Source organism: Phoca vitulina, unplaced genomic scaffold (assembly GCF_004348235.1).
Source record: "Phoca vitulina isolate PV1807 unplaced genomic scaffold, GSC_HSeal_1.0 scaffold32, whole genome shotgun sequence".
NCBI classification, from domain to species: Eukaryota; Metazoa; Chordata; class Mammalia; order Carnivora; family Phocidae; genus Phoca; species Phoca vitulina.
In genome coordinates, this window is record NW_022589735.1 from 2,890,115 (window position 1) to 2,913,402 (window position 23,288).

Genomic DNA, 23,288 nt, shown 5'->3' on the forward strand with positions numbered 1-23,288 from the left:
GGAGTCTGGCACAGAGTGAGCAATAGTAAAAGTTTACATGAATGAAAGATATACATATATGTGTGTGTGTGTGTGTGTGTGTGTGTGTGTGTAATATACATATATATGCATATTAAGATTTTATTTTGAAGTAATATCCACATCCACTGTGGGGCTCAAATTTACAACCCTGAGATTAAGAGTTGCACACTCTACTGAGCCAGCCAGGTGCCCTGAAAGAGATATATTTTTATTTTTATTTATTTTTATTTTTATTTTAAGATTTTATTTATTTGAGAGAGAGAGAGAGAGAATGAGAGAGAATGCGCTGGTGAGGGGCAGAGGGAGAGGGAAAGAATCTCAAGTAGACGCCATGATGAGTACAGATCCAACATGGGGCTTGATCCCATGACCTTGAGATCATGACCTGGGCCAAAACCAAGAGTCAGATGCTTAACCAACTGAGCCACCCAGGTGCCCCAAGAGATATATTTTTATTTTATTATTTATTTATTATTTTTATTTTATTATTATTTTCTTTGGAGAGAGAGAGAGCACGAGATGGGGGAGAGTCAGAGGGAGAAGCAGACTCCCCACTGAGCAGGGAGCCCAATGCAGGGCCTCGATTCTGGGATCTGGGATCATGACCTGAGCTGCAGGCAGATGCTTAACCCACTGAGCCACCCAGGCACCCCAAGAGATATATTTTTAAAGAAGAAATAACCTCATAGAGATTTAGTATTGATCATTTCTGTCACCCCTGGTTGTTTTCTAATCCTGTCAGCATTCATACATGTGTTTTTGCATGGATGTAGTGAGGATTTATGCCCTACTTCCTATTCTCCTTTGATCACTAATGTAGATTGACCCTAGGACATGTGGCTCAGCCCACAGGTCCAATATCGAATGAATCTTGTTGTTGTTCCTGGGGAGTTAGATAGGTGGTGAAGCATTTAGATTAAAAAAATACCACCAGCAGTAAAGTAATAAACCATGATCCATGCATTAGGTCATTGATTTATTAATTCACTCATTCAACACACTTCCACTGAGAAGTCACTGCTTGCCCGGCACTGGCCTTGGTGCTAGAGCCACAGAGCCTCATGTGAACTGGTCCCTTCCCCACAGTGCTCCAGACTCAGGGGAAGGAAGACAGACGTCAAAGGACAATTACAGTGGACCATGTAAGTGCCACAGTGGAGGTTCGGGCAGGACACTCTGGGAGCATGGAGAGGGGTGAGGGTTTGGAGAAAGCTTTCTGCAGGAGCTGAAACCCGAGCTATCTCCAAGGTCAAAAGGATGTTGTCTATGAGAGTGAACATCCAGAAACTGGTTTACGAGACTGCAAGAGAGGAAGGCTAGCTCATCACCTCGGATGGCCACTTAGAGTAAGTTGTACTTGGTGCTTTGTTCCTTCCCTGGGTTACTGTCCTTATCACCCAAGGATAGTTTTAGGATTGTTTAAATATGGTTTCCTTGTGTTTTAGACAAAGCACTTTATATACATTATTTTATCCTCATAACAACTCTGGAAGTTCTAATGTTGGAAGAAACTCTATGTTGGAGATTCAGTGGGATGGAATGACTTGCCCGAGGCTCCACAGCTAAGTGGCAGTGTGAAGACTCGATCCAGGTCTGGCCGACTCAAAGCCTGTACTTTTTTTTTTTTTTAATAAATTTTTTTTTGAAGATTTTATTTATTTATTTGACACAGAGAGACAGAGTGAGAGAGGGAACACAAGCAGGGGGAGTGGGAGAGGGAGAAGCAGGCTTCCTGTGGAGCAGGGAACCCGATGTGGGGCTTGATCCCAGGACGCTGGGATCATGACCTGAGCCGAAGGCAGACGCTTAACGACTGAGCCACCCAGGCGCCCCTCAAAGCCTGTACTTTTTGACCACTACACAATACAACTCCACAATGATGAGCACAGCAGATAATGATGATAACCCCCCCAAATGTGAGCCCTCAGAATGTGCCAATCCCTGGGCCAAGTGATGTACATTTATTATCTCATAGGATTTATATAATTTTAATTATCCCCATTCTACACATGCGGAAATTGGATCTTGGGTTATGTCACCTACGCATTATGTATTAGTTATGTATTTCTGCATTACAAATTACCCTAACCTTGGTGGCTTAACACAGTACATGTTTATTATCTCAGTTTCCGTGGGCAGGAGTGCTGGAGTGGCTCTGCTGGGTCATCCTGGCTCAGGGCCTCTTGTAAAGTTGTAGTTGAGCTCTTGGTTAGGACTGTAGTCATCTCAAGGCTTGTTTGGGGTTGTGGGGTGGGGGGATCTGATTCTATGCTCACTGTTGGGGTTGCTTGTAGGCCTAAGTTCCTTACCCTCTGGGCCTCTCCATACGCTGCCTGAGTGTCCTCACGACATGGAAGCTGGTTTCCCTTAGGGTGAGAGATTCTCTCGGAGGGCAGAGAGATTCTCTGGGAAGACAGAAGCTGTAGTCTTTTTATGACCTGTTCTCCAAGTGATGGGACATTGTATCTGCTGTATTTCGTCTGCTGGGTGCAAGTCCGTAAGTCCAGCCCACACTCAAGGGAAGGGGAAGTAAGTTCCATGTCTTGAGTGGAGGAGTCAGATAATTTGTTATGTATCTTTAAAGCACAGCTAGTAAATAGCTGAGCTGAGATTCAAACCCAGGAGGACTGACTCCAGACCCTGTAGTTTGAGCTGTTCTATTATATTGCCTCCATATTTCACAAAAGCATTTTTGCTGGGTACTCTGTGGAAAGAAACTCGATTCCTGCCCTCTGGGGACTTTTAAGAAGTCCTCTGAGAAAGTAAGGTAGAAATACACAAGTGGATGGGGGGCCTGGGTGGCTTTGTCACTTAAGCGTCCGACTTTTGATCTCAGCTCAGGTCTTGATCTCAGGGTCATGAGTTCAAGCTCCATGCTGGGTGTGGAGCCTACTTAAAAAAAAAAAAAAAAAAAAGAAATACATAAGTAGCCAAATAAGTAGAGGGAGAGAAGTAAGGAAATAATTGGACTAGTTGAAGGAACAGCCACAGGAATTGCAAGGGCAGGCTAGTTTGGGCTTTCATGAATTCAGTCCAGATAGGCTTTCTGACCGAGCCCACTTTGTGAAACACAGCAGTGGAGAGAGAGTTGCCCTGTCTTCAGCAATTCTCAGCAGCGAGCTCTGTTTGCCAGCCAATCCCCTCCTCAAAAGAAATGGGACTCTGCCTGGAGATAGCTATAGAGGCTAATGAGAGTGTTTTTTCCTGAGCCATATACGCACAGATCATACTGACACATTCAAGCCGGAACAGCTAATAGCATCATCTGGGCTCCCACACATTCACCACCCAGCACTTCCCTGAGCCTGGGTTGCCATGGACAACCAGAGGCTGTCTCCCAGTCTCTCAAAACACTCCTACGTAACCCTGTTCCACAGATGGCAGCAGAGAAATGAGGTCCCAGCAAGATGCAAATGAACCTTTGGAGATGTACTGAGCCTGGCACTTTTCACTGTCATTTCAGTTCAAGTGACATCTCTATTCAACTCTTTAAAAATGACACTGAAAAACCATTTGGGCCAGAAGTAGGCGGCTTCCTCCTGAGTTGGGCTGTCCTGCTTTCAATAGATGGCGCTGGAAACAAGGCCCTGGGCAGGGTGGGTAGGGTGACTTCTCAGCTGGGCCAGGCCCCTGGGTGGGCACTGCTCCTCTTCCATTGTGATCCTTCAGATGGACCCAGGCCACACCTAGAAAACACCCTGGGGTCCTGAAAAAGCCCCATCATCACCCTGGAATTAGTGGGGCTCAGTCTCCTATTCACAGATCACAGGTGTCCTTTTCTACCATTTATGGGGAGTCTGTTTTTTAACAACTGCTTTAAACAATAGTAATGATGCTGGTGTCAATTGAATAATAGAAGCTAACATTTAGTGTGTGTGATGTACCAAGCTGTGTGCTACGTGCTTTGTGTCCTTTAAGGCTCCTGACACCCATGAGAGAAACATCCTATTATCCTGATAATACAGGTAATGAAAGTGAGTTTGGCAAAGTTAAATTTCTTGCCCATGGTCACACAGCTATTTAGTGACTGGGCTGATACCTGAGCCCAGATGTGTCTGACTCCAAAATCCATATTCCCACTCCTTCTCCCTCCCCTGGGTCTTGCTCTCACATTGCTGGTTCTCCACCCGCCACACTGTCTCTGCACTTTGGCTGTCGGTTCTTCCCTCGAGCACCTGTTGCTCAGGAACCTGCTGGGACAAGTCTTCTGCCTCGACCTCGACATGCTCCTTCGGATGAATTGGTGTTAGCCCTGCGGCCCCACGCACCAGGGTAAGAGAGACTCTCGCTTCCTGCCCTGGCCCGAGGGACCGACTGGCTGGGCCTGCCTTCTGCCCAGCTCACCGGTCATGGAAGAGAGTTTGGACACACCCTCCACTCTTGCCTGATGAAAAAAGTTTACAGAGCCCAGATCGTTCCTCTCACCATAGTGGAGAGTCTAATGATTTAGAGGTTAGGGTCGTGACTGACAGGTGAGCCAGAAAGCTCTGCTCTGTTCCCCTACTGCACCTGTCCCTGGCTAGTCTCGGGTACCAGGTACCTCATGGCTCTCACACAGACTAGTTGTCATACTCATACATGCCTTCACTTCCCCCGGCATGGTGCTGCGGTCTAAATCCTCCATGGAAGGAGACAGCCGTATATATTTATTTAAAAACCATCTTGTTAGGCTGGGAGTGAAATTTCCTTCCTAAGGAATCAGGTAGTCTTTCCATGGTCTCACTAAGCTCCCTACAATAAATGGCCATTGGACTTTCCAAAATGAGAGTGTTTCCCTTGGGGGTTGTCCAACAGCCTTGCCGCCCACGGTTGAGTCTGGCTCACCTGTATTCTGTCAACCAGAATTCTCCATCCACCAGAACTTCTGCAGCCTTCAACACCGTGGCTCTTGAGACTTGGGGTTAGGACCCTGCGGTGTGCTGCCAGACTCCCAAGTACACTGCACTTCTTGAACATTAGTGAATTGTGTTTGGTCTAGCATAATTGTTAGCCTGGAACCAGTTCTTTATTGTGATGCCTGTATGACCCCTGGTAGTTCTTTCTCAGGGTTACCTTAAAGGATACATGTTAAAAATAGCAATCATTTAGCTGATCGGACTCAGTAATTTCTATTATTGGCATTACAAGTCTTCAGTAAATTGGGACTCAGGGGTGTGGGGGACAGAAAGAAATATGCTTGGGAAACATCCTGGGCCTGAGTTTTTCTGGAAATGTAAAATGAGGGCTTGCAGGAAAGAACTGTTTAATTGTCTTCATGCCCTGACATCTTACGGTCTTCCTAAGTAGCTAGAGGTTTATAATTTTAGAGATGTCATGCATGTAGACTCGGGGGAGTACTCATTTTTGTCTAATTGGTTGCTAAGATCAGGTATCTATGGAAACAGTCTTCCGTTAGTATTCAAGATAGGAAATGTATTTCTTTTACTCTGCACGATTACACGAGTATAGCGTTCCTTGTGTGATGGCTTCTTGCAAGGCCTGCCATAGAAATTGGATTTCTTAGGCCTGTGAAAGAAGCAGAAGGTACACCTTCTCCTCCCCCTGCCTTGAGCTACCTCTGCATCTTCAGAAACCAATGGTCCTACCCCACAAAACCTCATAATTACTCTTCCCAGATTATTGTACAAGTTGAATATTAAAAGTTATGTCTCAGCAGTGGCTTTATAAACTCCAAGGCAAGTTTATTTTCAAAACCTTGTTCTGTATTACTTTTGTCTTTCTACTCAGGTTTTACCTTACCATTGACATTTTTTTGCATTTGTATAATGTGTTTCTGTGTGACTCTGAAAATTCTCAGAGATGAGTACTGGATTTTCTCCAGTACGAATATACCTCCCTACCCCCGGCATAAGATGGTTTCTGGGGCATGGTGAGGTTCCTTGAAAGCTTTGCCTTTATTTTGTTTTATTTTTTAAAATTTTATTTACTGAGGAAGCCTGTTAACTTGTACAGGGAATAAGCAGTCTTTCTCCTGGTGGTTGAGTGAAAAGATGGGAAAAGTTCTCTTTTTATTTATTTTTTTTCCTCTCAAATTCTGTCTCCAGAATTGTAATCTAGTGTCCAACATATCTTAATCCCAGAAAGTGACATTCTAGACCGTGTATTTTCTTCCATTTGACTCTGTATTTTTTGGTTTGGCTTTTTGCATATGCTACTAACCATTCGTTCGTTCCTTATTCCAAGTATCTGAGTCCTACTTTTACCTGACACCATGAGGCCCTAGGATTATCTTGGTGATTGAGGTAGATACATTTTCTGTCCTGGCCAGGGTCACCATCTCACCAGGGAGACAAGGTAGCCAGGCAGTTACAGCACAATTTGGGGCAGTTTTAATGAGAGAACCCAGGGCATGTGTGATCGCAGAGAAGGAACAGTAACTCAGATGTGAGATCAGAGAAGTCCTCTTGGAGGAGGTGACACTTGGTCAACTGACACCTGAAAGATAAGCATGTGTTAGAGCAGAGGGATCCAGACAGGGGAAAGAATGTTTCATGGAGAGGGAACAGAAGGTGTTGAGTGCCTGAGGTGTTTGCAGAAAGAAAACTAAAACCTGGTTTTGTTCTTACTTAGTCCCCCAAACCAGATTTCATAGAAAATTATTACAGTATTGTGCCTTCGCTTTAGCTTTACCAACTCAAAACCAGAAGGACAGTGCGCGTTCTAGGCATGTTTAAGAATGTGCGGCAAGTCACTGGGCCCCGGAGGAGTAAGGTGGGCATAGTCTGAGTTTGCCAAGAGGCTGTGTTCTTTAACATCCCCCTTAAACTGTTCTTGGATGCCTAAGCAAAGAATTACAGAAGGGAAGTAATGTCGAATTCAGCTTTTCTCTGACAAGGGCCCCTCTTGACACAGAGCAGCAGACCCCCTGAGCTGCCTAATGGAGAGTCAAATGTAGAATGTTTATTTCCAGAAGTAGTCACAGTAGCTCTAAGCTTGGACCGTGTGTCCTGGGTTCCTATGGAATGTTCCAGAAGTCAGAAGTGACTTCTGAGTTTTTGAACATTGGACACCCACATTTGACCACAGACGGCTGTGACCACGCATGTGGGCAGTGGGTGAGCCTGGATCTGGAATCTTGGGGCATAAATGGTGGATGAGCACTAGTTGTCGGCTCCAGTTCTGCCTCCTGGTGTAGATGCTGTTCATCTGAGGCATGTACTCTTGGGAGCTCACATAGATTTTGATCATCACTCCTCTCCCCAAACATTTGTTGTGGAGAAGTAAAAGTACTATGGTAGTTCATAATGGCAGAAATTGTTAATGGAACATCAGCAAACCCTGTGGTCCAAGGGTGAAAACAGTAGTTATCGAAGTATGAATCTTGGAATAGCAGCATCAACCTCAACCAGGAACTTGTTAGAAATGCCCATTCTCTGTCCCACTCCAGACCTGCTGAATCAGCACCTCTGGCAGGGGCCCAATAATTTGTGTCTTAACAACCCACCAGGTGATTCTGATGCACACTGAAGCTTGAGAAACATAGGAGTAAATAATACAAGCTACATCCTGAGACTCCTACTGATGGGCTGCCTGTGATTCCCACCCCTTTCTTGCCACAGAAGAAGGCATCTTGGAATGCCAGTGAGCGTGATGTCCTAATGGGGGCGGCCATGAATTTGCACAAGTTTATTAAAATGTGTACACTATTGTTAACTTGGCTACTTTATTTTTTATTGATGAATAACGTGTGACAAAAATCTCGGCAACAGGGATACCACAGTTAAATGCTGTGGTTCTGTTACTATAGCTGGACCAGTGGCTTTCATTCTTTCTTTCTTTCTTTTCTGATGATACCCTACAATAAGAAATACGTTTAAATTGTTATCCAGGAGACACCTACATGTGTGTATAACCCCAACAAGTGTTTCATGAAGTAACACCCTTATTATATTTTCTGTGCTGCTCTATTAAAAGTATGCCGGTTGCAATGCATAAAATTCTTCTCATGACCCACTCATGAAATGTGACCTACGGTTTGAAAAACATGGATATAATGAGCTGTCTTTGCGTGGACCCTGCCTCTGGAGCAGGAGAGGGGTGGGGCTGCCTTCACCTCCAAGTCAGGTAGACTTGGTTTTCGGTCTCTGTTCTGCTGCTCTCAGCTGTGTGACCTTAGGCAATTTACTTATGTTCTCTGAGCTTTAACTTCCTCATCTGTCAATATGGATAAAGCTCCCTCATGGGGTTTTGGTGACACATAAATGACAACACATTTCACATGGTGACTGGCACTGGTAGCCACTACCATACTTGTGGGAACAGTATTGTTAGCACTGTTTTTCAGAGCATCATCAGTTACATACATTTCTGTGGTCACTACCCCAAAGCAGTCTTTCACAGTTTTGCCCCAGACTACAATGAGTAAGTGTTCCCTGTAGTCTGTGTATTCAGAAATATTTTTGAGGTAATTTTCTCCTCAAAATGCATCCAAGTTCTGCACTCTATTCCAAAATAGATTCAAGTTTTGATATATATTTTGGAATATTTTGTTTTGATACAAAATTTCATCCCCCCGGCCCAAATCCTTGAGGGCAGTGAGATTGTAGAGCATGCCCTGAGTGGCTACACGTACCACCAGCAAAGCCCTGAGCATAGGTATTTGGGAAGTGTAGACCTTAGGATGGTGTTTCTGTGGCAAGATGTCCTTGTTAGACTTTTCTTGAATCGTCCTGTTTGTTGGTGATTCGGGGTAGCATCTCCATGTATGTAACTCTGTGAACTGGCATGTCAGGTCACTCATGGACCCTGGGCAGTTGGCGTGTGCAAGGACCAGGGATTGATCACACATGCATCCATTAGCTGGGGAGACCCAGCTAATGTCTGTTTGTTTTTCTGGAGGTCATGATTGTGGTTGGTGGCCAGGCCCCCAAGGCGATCCGCAGCGTGGAATGCTATGATTTCGAAGAGGACCGGTGGGACCAGATTGCTGAGCTTCCCTCCAGGAGATGCAGAGCAGGTGAGCAGCACCATCTGTCATTTTGCAGCCTGCCTTTCCCCAGCTTGTCTCTGCTTACTGCCGGAAACCCTCCCCTGCTCCTTGTGTCCACAAACATCTATGCATTTACAGACTCTCCTCCTCTCCCTTCTCCACTTGCCCGATTTCTGGCTGCCCCTTCTGGGGTCGGTTCTTATGTGCTCAGGGACTTCACGCTAGGACAAGTATTTGCTTGAATCAAACAGCATTGGAAAAGCATATATGGATAGAAATCCAGTGAGCCCCATGAACACTTCCAGTTCTGTAAAGTTGGAGGTCACTGTGGTGAATTATTCATGTGACTGCCTGGCTCCCCTGTTGTCACATCGTCACCGCGTGAGTGATCAGCCGCCTGAGATGACCTCCATGCCTTGGTTTCCTGTGCGCAGGTGTGGTGTTCATGGCTGGTCACGTGTATGCTGTGGGCGGGTTTAATGGCTCGCTGCGAGTGCGAACCGTGGATGTGTATGACGGGGTGAAGGACCAGTGGACATCCATCGCCAGCATGCAAGAGCGCCGGAGCACTCTGGGTGCGGCTGTACTCAATGACCTGCTCTACGCCGTGGGGGGCTTTGATGGCAGTACTGGTAGGTCTCCCAGCCTGGGACGTGCCCTCAGTGCAACCCTGGTTGCTCAGCCAGTTCTTGGGCCAACCTTCTGTCCATCCATAGCTCCTTCCTCAACAGCATACTCATCCTGCCTCACCTCCTGCCTTGCTTGCCAGAGCCAGGCCTTCCTATACACAGGATATGTAACTGCCCACATGCTATCATTTCTAGGACTCTAGGAAGGATCCTGCGCTCAGAAGAGGTCCTTTTCGCCTCTCTGTTATATGGGAACCCATTTTTTCGAAAGACAAGACTTAGAAAGAGAGCATGCTCAGCTGCAGGGCATCTCAGGACTGTCCGAAGCCTCTGCTGGATGGACAAGAGAGCTGGGGTTCAGCCATGGGAGAGACCTGGCTCGGGCCCTGGCATCTTTGTCCGTTGCCTTTTTACTGTCCCAAGAAGCTTTGCCTGGCTGTGTCACTGCAGGAGCGTCCCCTTGCTCCTGGCTTCTGTGTCACTTGAGAGTTCAAATCAGAAACTACAAATAGATGTGGACTTGGAGAAATTATCTCATCTCTCCTATGCCTCCAGGTGAAAGTCTCTGTAGACAGTAACTCTGTTACTGAAATGCCCACAGGGATGTGGAAAACAATATTTTTTACTTCCCTGAATTTTCATTTGTGTCTTTACCACTTGGTAACCTTTCCCAGTCTTCTCTTTGCCTCACTCATAAAATTCCAGGGTCTGCAGTTCCTCCAGGGGCTGCTTGTAGTGGGTAGGACCTGAGTAATAAAGAGAAAAAAAGGGAGTGGAGCGTTGTTTCTTTTAGAAATTGCTCTAAGCTGCAAGTAGAAAACCTCACCAAACTGTGGCTGAAACAATTGAGAGGTAACTGTTTTACCCATGAAACAAGGAGTCTGGAAGTTGGCAGTTGCTCACTTCATCCCCTTGCTCAAGAATATTGGGGCCAAGCTCTTTAAACGTCCCTTGGCTATATCCTCCTGATCATAAGATGGCTGTTACAGCTCCAGCCAGCACGCTGGTATTCCAGGTAGCAGCAAGCAGGTTGGTGTTGCACCTATATCAGAAAAACAAAGACTATTTCAGAAATGCCCATGAGACTTCTGCTTGGGCTTCATTGACTGGGTCACCCCTAGGGAGGCTGGGAAGGTAAGTGTTGAGATTTCTAGTTTCTAACGTAGAGGAAGAGAAGGGAAAAGAAGGTGTTCAGTGAGGCAACCTCCTATTTTCCCTCCATTCTGTAGGTGTAACGGTTTACATTTGCAGGGCAGTTCTGTTGCACCCCCGTGTCCTCTCATGACCCACCCTGAGTCAGGCCTCAGTGGACCTCTCAGGTACTCACTGTAGATGTGCTTCAGGGAGGTGCCCCAGACCACATGGCAAGGGAGAGGTGGTGCTGAGCCTCACAAGTGGGTTTCTCACCCTCTCCCAGCCTCACTTGGGCACACTGGGTGAGGCCTGGCACCGTAGAATCCTCATGAGTCTCTTGTCTCCCAGGCCTAGCGTCCGTGGAAGCCTACAGCTACAAGACCAACGAGTGGTTCTTCGTGGCCCCGATGAACACGCGGCGGAGCAGCGTGGGTGTGGGTGTCGTGGAGGGTAAGGAACGGCAGGGGGCAGCCGCCCATCAGTGCCCCAGCCCATGGGTCTTGTCCTAGTGCCCTGGCCCTGTTCCTCCCATCACGGCTCTGAGTCAGGTACCAGCATCCTGACAGAATAGGTGAGGAGGGTTGAGGCGCAGAGAAGTGCAGCTACTGGCTCGAGGCTAGCGGGTGGCCCGCCGTGTTGGGAAGAGTAAGAGGAGCCTAAGGGGAACACTGGCCTGTCCCTTTGGCTACTTGTCACCAGTTTTGTCGCAGGTTGAGGAATCTAGAGTTAACATATAACCTGGGAGTATAATGTGGTGAGGGTCAGAGTTCATTTTGTTTAATTTTGTCCTCCTGTTCCTCTGTTGACCATTAACACATGAACAGAGCCTTGAGTGAGGTGGGCATTTCTTCCCAGGTCTGATTACTGTCACTGCAGGACAGGTGGGTGGGAGAGTCCTGCTCTCGTCAGGAAGAGTGTGTGGGTGAGGCGGGTGGGAGGGATGAGGTCTGGGGCCCAGTTAGACAGGGCTCTGTAGTTTATAAAGGGCTCTTTTATATACAAATTTTGTTCCCTAAACCTTTTGAAGGAGATAGGCAGGGCTTAGATTTTCTCCATTCTGCAGATGGGGACGTGGAGTGCCAGAGGGACACGTGCTGTGCCCATTGGTCAATAGCACAGCCAGTCCTTAACCCCGGGTCTTCTGACTCCCAACTCAGGGCTTTTTCCATTATGCTACACTCTTTCAGACCATTAGCAAATGCTAATAGGGAGTTTTATAAATACGTGTGAATTCAGTGTATTAAAGCATAGAGTATGAGTTAGACAAAAATGTTATCCTTTGTAGGACAACACTGATTCATTAGCCTGTCCTGAAAGGGAATTTAGCTGGAATATCTGTGCATTTAGACTTGTATGCAGACATTCTCTCTCTCTCATGTGCGCCCCCAAGAACACACGTACTTGCTTTGGGGAGAGTGTAATGTGCAGCGATTAGACATTAACAGAAATATTCTTTTCTCTCCCTGCTTTTCTTGGTTTGTACCAGTATTACATAAATTTCCATTTAAAAGTACATATCATTCTAACATACTAAATAAGTCATCTTGGGGAGTGCAAGGATTTTGTCCTCCTATCAAGATAAATTGTTTTTTTTGCAATCTCATCCTCCTGGTGGAACAGAAATTGATTTGTCTGCCAAATGTAAGTGCTTTGTCTAGCCACCTTCCCATTTCCCCCACCTTGTTCCTCAGCCAGGAATATCAAACAATAGAGTAGGGGTTAAAAATAGCAAGTCCCTGTTAATAGACTCAAGGAGAAACCTTGAGTGGGTATTTTTGCAGCTGATGCAAGGTTGAGATGGTTGGTGGGGGTTCGAGAAGTTGCCTCCGTGGTAGTGCTTTGAAATACTCCCCTTGACAAGGGCTCCCGGGAGCACGTTCTGTGTGGGAGGAATGCTGTCTTGTAGAGTGCCTGTTGCCACAGAGGGCAGCCTGGCGATGTGTTGATCTTGTGCATCCTGACTTTGAAGCCCTTTGGCTGTGGGTCACCCTGGGGCAGCAGAGGGTCCTCCTCACAGCGCTTAGGAGAATGTTTCAGGAGGATCTCATGGGGCCTCTGCTTGCCTGTGGCCTTGTAGTTTCGGCTCTCCACTTTGTCACAGTACTCTCCTCCTTCTCCCTGTCTCCTTCCATGGCTGCCTGGTCTCAATGACTCTGGGGTTGCCCTCGGGAGATTCTCATCTCCTCTACACCCCAGGCCTTCCTCCTCCCTGAGCAAGTCGACTTAGGCTTTGGCGAGTGGTGGGCAGCTGGGTGGGTAGGTGGTTGTGTCCTGGCCAGCGCACGTCGCAGGAGCACCCTGGACCCTGGAAGAGCTTCTGGATCAGGCATTTTTCTTCTGGCTTAGATGAGGGCAGAACTGGGGAGGAGGGGTCCCTTTCTTTTAGAAGCTCCACTGGAGAGGACTCTGGGGCAGAAAACAAAACCAGCCTCAATGACAGAGGAAGAAATAATTTTACATTTGATACGTCAATAGTCATGATGGTCCAGCACAGTTTTGAGCCTCTTTCTAACTTAAAAGAATTGCAGACTTCCAAATAATAGTTGTACTTTCGTTATCTCTCCCTTAGTAAAGCACATAGTGACAAAAAAACCTCTTTTAGTTAGTAACTCTATTAAGTGGATTTGCACTGGGCGGTGTTCATTTGGTCTACAGCTAGTGTTTAAGATCTTTGTTATAACTCACTTGTTCCCCATCGGTCTATGGCCCACAGGTGAGGTAGGACTTCCCCTGCCACACACACACACACACACACACAGGCACTCGGTGGAGGGGGAGGGTAGAGAGAGGGGGAGGAAGGGAGGGAGGGATGGTGGGAGGGAGCGAGAGGAGACCCTCCATATTTTAATCTCTGCTCTGGGAGCGCTCTCATGCCAATTTCCTGCCCCTTGTCCAGCCTCATGCCCAGCTCCAGGCAGAAATGATGCTTTTGGGTAGCAGCTTACAGTATTTTTATTTAAAAAATGGGTAGTGGTGTTTCAGGGATCTTGTGCATGGCTCCAAGCCATCCACATGCCCCATTTGCTGGCATTGTGGACACAGCACACGACTGATGGTGAAGACAGGGATTGAGTTCTCACCGAAGAATATTTTCCCATATTTGTTTTGTCTGCTCTTGTGAGCCTTTAGCCAGAAAGTCAGCCTGCCTGCCTGTAGCTGGGGCCCTCTAGCTTTTCCTGTCTTTGTCGCCTTATTCTGGAGAAGTTCTCATGTAGTGCACTGGCAAGAGTAGGCTGAGCCCCAGAGAAGCCAGGCTGTAGCTTTGCATGAATATTTAGGGTGCTGATTTAGAAGGTTGCTCAGTACTGCTTCAGGGAGCCTCATGGCTTACAAGGAAGTAGAAGGCAGATATGTGAAGAATGCCTAGTCTGGTTTGTGGTTCCTCTGGAGGAAAGGGACCCTGAACCTCTGATGGAGGTGAAGGTGCCCCCCGCGAGTTAAAGATGGAGTTTCAGCCGGCACCACCCTCAGCCACTGTGTCTGTTGCAGGGAAGCTGTATGCTGTCGGGGGTTATGATGGGGCTTCCCGCCAGTGCCTGAGCACCGTGGAGCAGTACAACCCGGCAACCAATGAGTGGACGTACGTGGCAGACATGAGCACCCGCCGCAGTGGTGCAGGTACGGGGGGAGCCTCAGGGCGCGGGCTGTGTCTGATCTGCTCTCAGGTGGGCCTGGAGACCAGCAGGTGCACATTCTACCTTATTTTACCTTCTTTCCTTTTAATGTCTGTGATCCCACTGGCACCTTCGTAGCTCAACACGAGCCCCTCCCAGGGGATATTCTCTTCGCCGTCATCCCTTCCATTTCCATGGAGACATCTGCATCCCTGGAAAGTGAAGGCTCACTATGTGCCATGTGCTGTCCCAATAAGCACCTTCTGTACTTGAATTTATTTAATCCTCACCACCGCCCTAAGAGGTAGACACAACATTAACTCCACTCAACAGAAAGTAAGTTGATCAGGGGGCGAGTAATTTGCCCAAGGTCATATAACTGGTAGTTCGTCTCCAAACTCAGCTTCATCTCCAAAGTTAGCATTTTTGGCCTCTAAATTATTACAGCCTCATTCTTAGGCAGTAGTAGGGTGAGCACGGCTGTCCCAGTCTTGGCGGATGAAATTAAAGCCTGCCTGTCTGGGGTCTCTGTCTTGGGGGTTGAAAGCCAAGCTGTCGGTGTTCCTGTTTGGAGATAAACTTCTCTCTCTGCCTGCCATCCCCCCCACCCCCGTGCCCTCTTCCGCGCATGGAAAGGGAAGGCCTTCACAAGTGTGGCTCACTTCTGAATCCTGTGGGAAGACTAGGGGCCGTGTGCTCCTTGGGGATTTTCCAGGAAGTGGAACAACAGCCCCCATCATCTTAGAGGCCCAAAGAAAGGGTCTGAGAGGACAGACAGAGGCACTGGACACTGGACACTGGGCCCTGGCTCTCCGTTCTCATTCTATTGGGGGTGGTGAGTGTTGACCAGCCTGGGCCTGGTGGGAAGGTTGTGTGACGTCCACGAAGGGAAGCTGCCTTTGGGAGTTTTCATCCACAATGCTCTTCCTTTCTCTTTTGTGTTTTTTAAAATTGAGGTGTAACTGACATACAACACTATATTAGTTTCAGGTATACCACATTATTACTTGGTATTTGTATATATTATGAAATGATCACCACATACATGAACATCAGTTACCACACATAGCCACAAAATTTTTTTTCCTCGTGATGAGAACTTTTAAGATCTACTTTCTTAGCAACTTTTCAAATGTGAAATGCAGTATTATTAATTGTAGTTGCCATGTGGTATAGGACATCCCCATGACTTTTTTATTTTATAACTGCAAGTTTGTACCTTTTGACCACCTTCACCCTTTTGGCCCACCCTCTAGTTCCCTGCCCTTGGCTACCATCAGTCTGTTCTCTATACTGTGAGCTTTGATTTTTTTTTTTTTTTAAGACTCCGCATATACGTGGAGATCATCTGATATTTTCTCTGTCTGACTTATTTTACTTAGTATAATGCCTTCAAGGTCTTTCTTTTATATATGTATTTTTTTCTTCTTTGTATTTTTGAAGATTGAATTGTGATCTCACTTTATAGTACCAAACACACGACCACTTCTTCAGCATTCCTTAAAAATCATGCTGTTTTAATATTATTCAAAAACCTTTGTGTGCTTGCTAGTTAGAAAAGAAAAAGAAAGGTGTATGGTCCCATTTAAGAAGCATTTGTGTTTGGAATGCTATTTTTAGTGGGCTTGTTTCTGCTGATTCTGACCAGTTGGCCCTTCCTGAAAAGAACATGGAGCAAATGCCTGAAGTCAGGACACCTCTGCTTCAGTGCTGGGTCTGCTCGAACTTGCCTTGTGACCTTGAGCCTGTCCCTTCCCCTGTTCTGGCTTCTGATTCCTCAAATGTGAAATGAGTGGGTGGTAGTGGGAGTTCCTTCGGGGCCAGTGCAGTTCACACATCTCGTGGCTCCTCTCCCTTCACAGAGCTCTTTCAGTAATTGTGGTTTATGGAGTCTTGGTAGAGTTGTCTTTGTACCTCCTAGGAATCCTCTGTGACTTGAGGTGTGAGAGCAAGTTCAAAGCTCAAGGATGTAGGGACAGTTCGGGAGGAGTGGGGCAGCCCCGAGATGGGGGCTGCTTCTAGGGATGTCTCCAGCAGAAAGGGTGGAGGGGCAGCCCCGTGTGGAGCTACTAGGAGACCTGCCTCAGCTGCCCTAGATCTGCCTCTGGAGGCCAACCGCTGTCTCGGACAGGCTTCCCAGGGGTTGTTGCTGTGTGGAGTTCACCTGAGCTGCTCTTACCTTTACCTGGGCTAGCGGTCCTCGACGGTGGCATCTCTTCTGCCTGTGTCCCTGGGTGAACTCAATTTAGGGGATGCTCTCTCTCCCAGAGGCGGACTCTTTACTCACCTTACTGTCAGAGCCCTGGCATCAGGCTCCCAGGTCAGCTTTCGTTTCGTGCTTCGTGTCCCTGAGATTTGGGAAAGCCGCGCCTCTGGAGTGCAGAACCCACATACTTGTGATGGTGGGTGTTCTCTGGTGGCTGAAGACTCAAAGACTCTGGCCTCTGGCTGCCTCTGGCCCTTTGAAGTGCCAGGAGCCCCCGTGGCTCAGGGTCCAGGAAACGTCTGTGTGAACATTTGTGGAAGAGGCTACAGAAGGGCAAGGGGGACCCTGAGGGCCTGGAACGCTGCTTGCTTCTTCAGTGGGGCGTGAGCCATGCTAGCAGATGGTTGGGAGGGTAAAGAGTCCATCTCTGGGACCCAGGCTGAGCTAGATCCTGCTGAGCGTGCAAGAGGGGCCATGAGGCTGCTTTGGAACACACTGAGTTGTCGTTAAGCCCAGGCCTGCTAGCTAGCCGTTGTTGATACAACACCACCATCTGCTGTTAGGTTCAGGCAACTGTGAGGAACCGCTAGCACGCCAGCATAATTGCTAGATGGCATTTTACATACTGCGTCATTCAAACAATAAACCCAGTACCGTCAGGCCCAGGAAAACAGATGAGACAAGACAGACAGGGTCCTTGTCCACGGGAAGCTTATATCCTAGAAGCCAAGCGGTCGGGTCTGACGCCTGGCTGCACATCCCCAAATCACCTGAGGTCCTTGTTCTGATTCCCAGCCAGGGTCTCTGGGAGTGAGGCTCTGGAATCTCTCTTTTCAAAATCTCCCCACCTGATTGAGATGCAGCCTGTGGTGGGGCGGAGTAGTCCGTGGTCCCCTGGAGCTACCCATGCAGTCCAGCTCCCTCGCTTTGCAGAGTGGAGAACTGAGGCCTACAAAGGGCAAGTTAGAGACACAGATCCAGACCCCACGTGTCCTGGCCACCAGGTCTGTTGCTCTTTCGGGGGTCCTGTGCCACCCTCCTTCCTGCTGGCTTTGACTCCTGTGACTTGCATGAAAGGATTTTAAAAGGTTATTCTAAATCCTGTCGGCGATGCCATTCTTTGGCTCAGGCCTCTCAACATCAGGAGTGATGGAAGGCCTTCCTCCCCAGCAAGCTGAGAGGAGAGTGTGGGGCAGAAAGAACGGGTTCTGCCTCCCAGGCAGGGCGGTCTGCGTGGTCAGTTGCACGGCTCGTTTCCACTTTGCACCCTTTTTACGCAACCAGTATGATAGAAGGCTGCAGAATACGAGTAGTACGGCATGGTAGAAAAACTCGGCCACACAGACAGCCCAAAGGGAGGCCAACTTTGACCCTCTGGAAAAACTGCTCCTGAAGTTTTAGAGGGTGTCTTTCAGTCTTTTTTTTTTCTTTTTTCTTTGCATATGAACTCTCTCTCCCCCGTTTTATACCCACATACATACACACATATATGTTACGTGCATACGTATAGTTACGTTTCTTTAAATAGCCACGGGGTGATTTTTGCTTTATCTGTAGGGGATTCTCAGGTTGACAGGCTCAGGAGGCGGGCAGGGCGTCATTCTATGTGTTTTACAGCTGAGGGTCCTGAGGTCCCGGGGGGGAGCAAACCAGCACTCCCCAGGCCGCCCTGCTGCTGACAGCTGCCCAGGACCGGACGCCAGGACTCCTGGCTTCTGGTCGCGGTTGCCGGCCTGAGGCTGCGATGCTGTGCTCTGCTTTTCAGGGGTCGGGGTGCTCAGCGGCCAGCTGTATGCCACGGGCGGGCACGACGGGCCCCTGGTGAGGAAGAGCGTTGAAGTTTACGATCCCGGAACAAACACCTGGAAGCAGGTGGCAGACATGAATATGTGCCGGCGAAACGCAGGTAGTGCGACCGCTCTGTCCTTCTGCCCTTGTGGGGTGTGGGTGCAAACACCAGCTGTAAGAGAAAGGGGGAGGGGAGAGACTCCCAGAACCTGGGCCCGAACTTGTACCCCGAAGGGGAGTATCCGTTTGCCAGGTAGGTGCTGGGCTAGCAGAGGGGAGAGCTGGGGAACACGAACGCTAGCCAAGGGGTCCCCCGCTTAGTTGCAGGGGGCTGATGACTTTCACAGTACACGCATGGACACACACCCAAATAGCCCTCTGATTGCCCCCCAAGCCTCTGGCCTACTGGCTCTGTTGGGTAGCTAAGCACAGGGCTGTGTGGACCTGGCCAGTCAGTGACACTCGGTTCTGTGTTTTCTTTGCCAGTACCGGACTCTGAGAACCTCTCGCTTCCCACCTGAAACCCATCTCCTTCCTCTTGGGGGTCACCAGGGCCCTAATTCCCTCTCCAGTGGGAGCGCTTCCCATATTCCTCGCTTTGTACCTCCTGTCTCTCTGTCCCTCCCTCTTTTCCTTCCTGTGGGAATGATTTATCTTAGAGTGTTTAGATTTTTATTCCGGCAGCCTGACATCCCTATTAAACTCTTTGCTTTAACAACTTTGCCCTGTGGATCGTGTCCTCTGTTGGTATATCTTGTTTTATGCCTCTTTGCTCTAGGAATGTGTTGGCTTAGCTTAGCTTCCCAGGCTGGAAAGACAAACAGGTGACTTTCAGGCGGATTTATTTCCTTTATACTCAAATTACCTGTTTGCTAAACTCATTTGTAGCTCACATGTTGAAAGTGTAAACAGAGGGGAGTTTATTAATTTGCCCACTGCCTGAGCCTGCTGTGATATAACTTGGCATTTGGCCTTAAGCCCCATGAGCAAGGGGTTACAGAACTCCCAAGTCAGCTAGTGTATCAAGAATCCAAGAATTAAGTTTAGATGAAAATGTGTATATATGTACACATTCACATAGAGATAGTTCTATTTTTTTATAGCAAAAGTGGAATCCTACTTAATGCTGTTTTATAACCTGCTTTTCTAATCCACTTTACAATCTTTCATGACTATCTTTTTATAACACGAAATAGATTTACATGATATTTTAAATGGCTATATCACAATTTAAATATCTACTATTGGACATTATTTCCATTTTTTTGATCAGTAATACTGTTTTTGTTATTGTAAATGGTCCTAGGGCTAATCAGTGCACACATCTCAAATTATTTCTTTGTAAGTCCAGGAGTGAAATTTTTGAGCCTGAGGGAGCATATTTGCTTTCAGTACCATCCAGGAAAGTGGTACCTTTTATCCTCTCACCAGTATTTGAGATTATCTTCATCAGTACTTAGAATTACTGTTTCTTGCACATCATCGACCCCTTCATGTAATTTTAAAAGAAGACATAGTGTATTAGACTATGGCCTTGCAAAATAGCATTTTCCTACCCCTGGCTTCCTGCAGCATGAGACTTTGCCCTCAAACCAGCTCTCTGTGAGATCAGTGGGAGGAATGCCTTGTAAACTGCGTCTGGGTTTAGATCTAAGTCACATGGGGGCCTCACAGACATAAGCATTAACCACACAGTATGGATATCAGGGCCTTTATCAGGGCAAACTTACAAGCAGGAGTAGCATGTGTGAGATTCCCTGAGCATAGCTCTGTCTGCGCATGGGAGGTCTGCAGGCTCCAGTAGAGAGGGGCCCGTCCCGATAATGCTCTAAGTATTTATAGGGTCAGGGGCCAGGAATGTCCATGGGAGCATGTAGCAGTGAGAGCTCCTTGGTCAGAGAAGGGACCTTCTTAGAAAGGGGGGGTCCTTGGGCCCCACGGGTTGTTGTTGGCATGCTCTCCCATTGAGCAAAGTCAGACCTATGAGCCGGTTCATTGGGCTGCCTTGAAGGGGAGGAGGAGCGCCTCCAGGGCCATCCACGTTTGTTTCCGGTCCTTTCCGCCCCCTTTGGAGCTCCTGTGTAATGTCTCCTGTGGCCTCCACTTCCCAGGAGTCTGTGCAGTGAATGGGCTCCTGTATGTGGTTGGAGGGGATGATGGATCCTGCAACTTGGCTTCGGTGGAGTACTACAATCCTGTCACCGACAAATGGACGCTGCTACCAACCAACATGAGCACGGGGCGGAGCTACGCAGGTCAGTGTGCTGCACCCCGACTGCACCTTCACCCCCACCCCACCTCTGCACAGGTGGAGGTAAGTTTGCTTAACTTGGGACTAAGTGCCTCCTCCAGGGATGGCGGATAATTGTCATGTGTCACCAATCTGTCATTCTGTACCCACGACAGATACCCCTAATGAGCATGGGTTTCCCCAGCGAGCCTGAATGTAGGCCCAGAATTCTTTTTAACACCTGTGTTCCCGGGAGCCACTTCCAACTGCTCTCATTTGTCCTAAGAGGTTTTAGAATTTCATTGCCATTTCTGGGCTCCTATGTAGACTAAGATACAGTTCTTGCTTTCCAGAAATTTAATGGGAAAGATAAGATCTGTCTACATGAAGTAGGACATACAAGGCAATACACTCATAACTTCTCAATAGAATGTGTTATGCTGTCCGTATTTTAAGGCATGACAGGTGAGAACTTCCTGGAGGAAATGAGGCTTGATCAACTCTGAAGGTGGGAGCTGCCCTTTGCCAGGGGTTCCCTCCCTGTGCCGAAGGGCGGTGTGTTAGGTCCAATGTACCCATTAGCTGTCATCCTTTCAAGAACCCTCTGGGTGAGTGGGACTGTGTCCTTCATTTTACAGGTGATGAAACTGAGGTTTGGAGAGTCAAAGTCACCAGCCCAAGACCACATGGCTAAAAAATGGCAAAGTCAGAATTCAGACTCAGGTCTGACTCCTGAGCCCATGCCCTTTGTACTACCCCAGCTGAGGGGGAGAAAGCACTCCAGGCAAGAGGTGGAGGCAGGAGTAAGGAGCGATGCTGCGGCTGGGGAGTGTGTGTGATGGGTTCGGTGAGGTTTGGGAGGTCTGACCGAAGTTGGTGCTGCTGACAACAGGGGTCTGTAGGGAGACAAGCAGACTCGTACACCCATGATGCAGCTCAGCAACCTGTACCTCGTCTTCCAGAAACTGGAATCGTTAGAGCTAACGCTTATTTACTGAGCACATAACAGTGTGCCAGGCACGACCCTAAGTATTTGCCAACCACGATCTCCTTTAGTGTACGTCACGACTCCAGTGGTATTCTGATTCCCTTTTTGCAGTAGAAGATCAGTCATTCTGTCTTGTTTGGATCCAGTGCAAAGGAAGGTTATGCCGGGCAGGCTTGAAGGGGCTTGTATCCCGTGTTGTCAACACAGGCCCTCAGTTGCAATGAACTGATTTTATTTTTTTCTCTTGTTTAGGATTTTTCTCAACTAAATATAAAAGATTTTAGAGGCATGTTGGTCTTTGAGTGATTCTTTTCTCAAGATTAATTATTAGAACTAGTACTTTCTTTTCAATACTATCGTTGGAAGAGCAGGGCATTTTCGAGTACGAGGCAGCAAGGCCAGTGAGGGGTCCTCTCTTGGCTCCTAGTGGACCTTAATGAGAGGGCAAGATTTAGGTATAAGTGGTTAGAATTTCACGTATGTGCTGAATATTTCATGTCTACCTCTTCATTGTCTGTCCACTCTAGAAGTAGGTGGGAAAGAGACAAGCAAACTTGCAATTTGTCTTCAACTCCATTGACTGAATCCTTTTTTTTTAGAATCTAAAGAAATTGCCTGCATGCAGAGACAGATGGATAGTTACTCATTTGGAGTATTATTTGTGATAGCAAAGAACTGAGAACTACTTAATGTCTGACATCAGGGAAATAGTTAAACTGTGGACTATTGGTACAGTGGAAGTGTTTTTAACGCCATGAGAACATGTTCGTGGCAGGCTGTGGGTTTAAAAGGGAGGATGCACAGGGTATGTACCATGCGAGCTCAGTCACGTGGTCCTGCATCATGGACGTTTGAGTAGCGACAGCTCAAAGAAGGGGATGTTGGCATCAGATCTCAGTTCGAGTTCCAGCTCTGTCACTTGGCCTGGGACTCTGGGCAAGGGGATCGGTCTGACTGAACTTCTCGTTTTCTCATTTGTAAAATGAGAATAAAATCATAGCAAGTCTCTTACTGCTGTTGTGCAGAACTGTTTGGAGGGTGCTTAGTTAGCACAGTGTCTCCTGGCATGTAGCAGCTCCGCGGTAGATGATCACGATTATTTTTAGAAGCCGGGAAATAGTCCAACAAGATAATGGTGATTCTCTTTGTATGAAGGGAGTCAAAATGTTTTTTCCTTGTGTTCCTCTGTGTTTCCCAAATTTCCCAAAATGAGAATATTTTACTCTTTTTTTTTTTTAGAAAGATTTTATTTATTTATTTTGAGAGAGACAGAGCGTGCGTGAGCGGGGCGGGGGCAGAGGCAGGGGGAGAGAGAGAATCTCAAGCAGGCTCCCCGCTGAGCAGGGAGCCCTATGTGGGGCTTGATCCCAGGACCCTGAGATCATGACCCGAGCTGAAATCAAGAATCGGCCGCTTAATTGACTGAGCCACCCAGGCGCCCTAAGAATATTTCACTTTTATAGTCAAAAGAGGAGGTTTATTTTATTTGTTTTATTTTTTAATTTTTTTAGATTTTATTTATTTGAGAGAGAGAGAAAGCATGCATAAGCAGGGGGAGTAGCAAACAGAGGGAGAGGGGGAAGCAGGCTCCCCGCTGAGCAGGGAGCCCAACTCAAGGCCTGATCCCAGGACTCTGAGACCATGACTCGAGCTGAAGGCAGATGCTCACCCGACGGAGCAACCCAGGTGTCCCCAAAAGAGGAGGCATTTTTATATATTGTTTTTATATAAGCAATTTTATATATTGCT

At 47.5% G+C, this 23,288-nt stretch overlaps 1 protein-coding gene across 15 annotated transcripts in view; it reads left to right on the top strand.

Annotated features, from left to right (window-relative positions):
* The window catches only part of KLHL3 (kelch like family member 3), a 279,580-nt gene that overhangs the window by 250,148 nt on the left and 6,144 nt on the right, over window positions 1–23,288 (top strand). For 13 of the 15 annotated variants that reach the window (XM_032425120.1, XM_032425122.1, XM_032425123.1 and 10 more), the window contains 6 exons: window positions 8,860–8,977; window positions 9,385–9,582; window positions 11,062–11,163; window positions 14,203–14,331; window positions 18,299–18,439; window positions 20,433–22,776. In XM_032425120.1, the coding sequence (XP_032281011.1) occupies window positions 8,860–8,977; window positions 9,385–9,582; window positions 11,062–11,163; window positions 14,203–14,331; window positions 18,299–18,439; window positions 20,433–20,686 (942 nt within the window). In that variant the 3' untranslated portion in view covers window positions 20,687–22,776. Of the gene's footprint in view, window positions 1–8,859; window positions 8,978–9,384; window positions 9,583–11,061; window positions 11,164–14,202; window positions 14,332–18,298; window positions 18,440–18,807; window positions 20,413–20,432; window positions 22,777–23,288 lie in introns of those variants that run through there. The other 2 variants (XM_032425117.1, XM_032425129.1) reach the window with 2 other exon arrangements.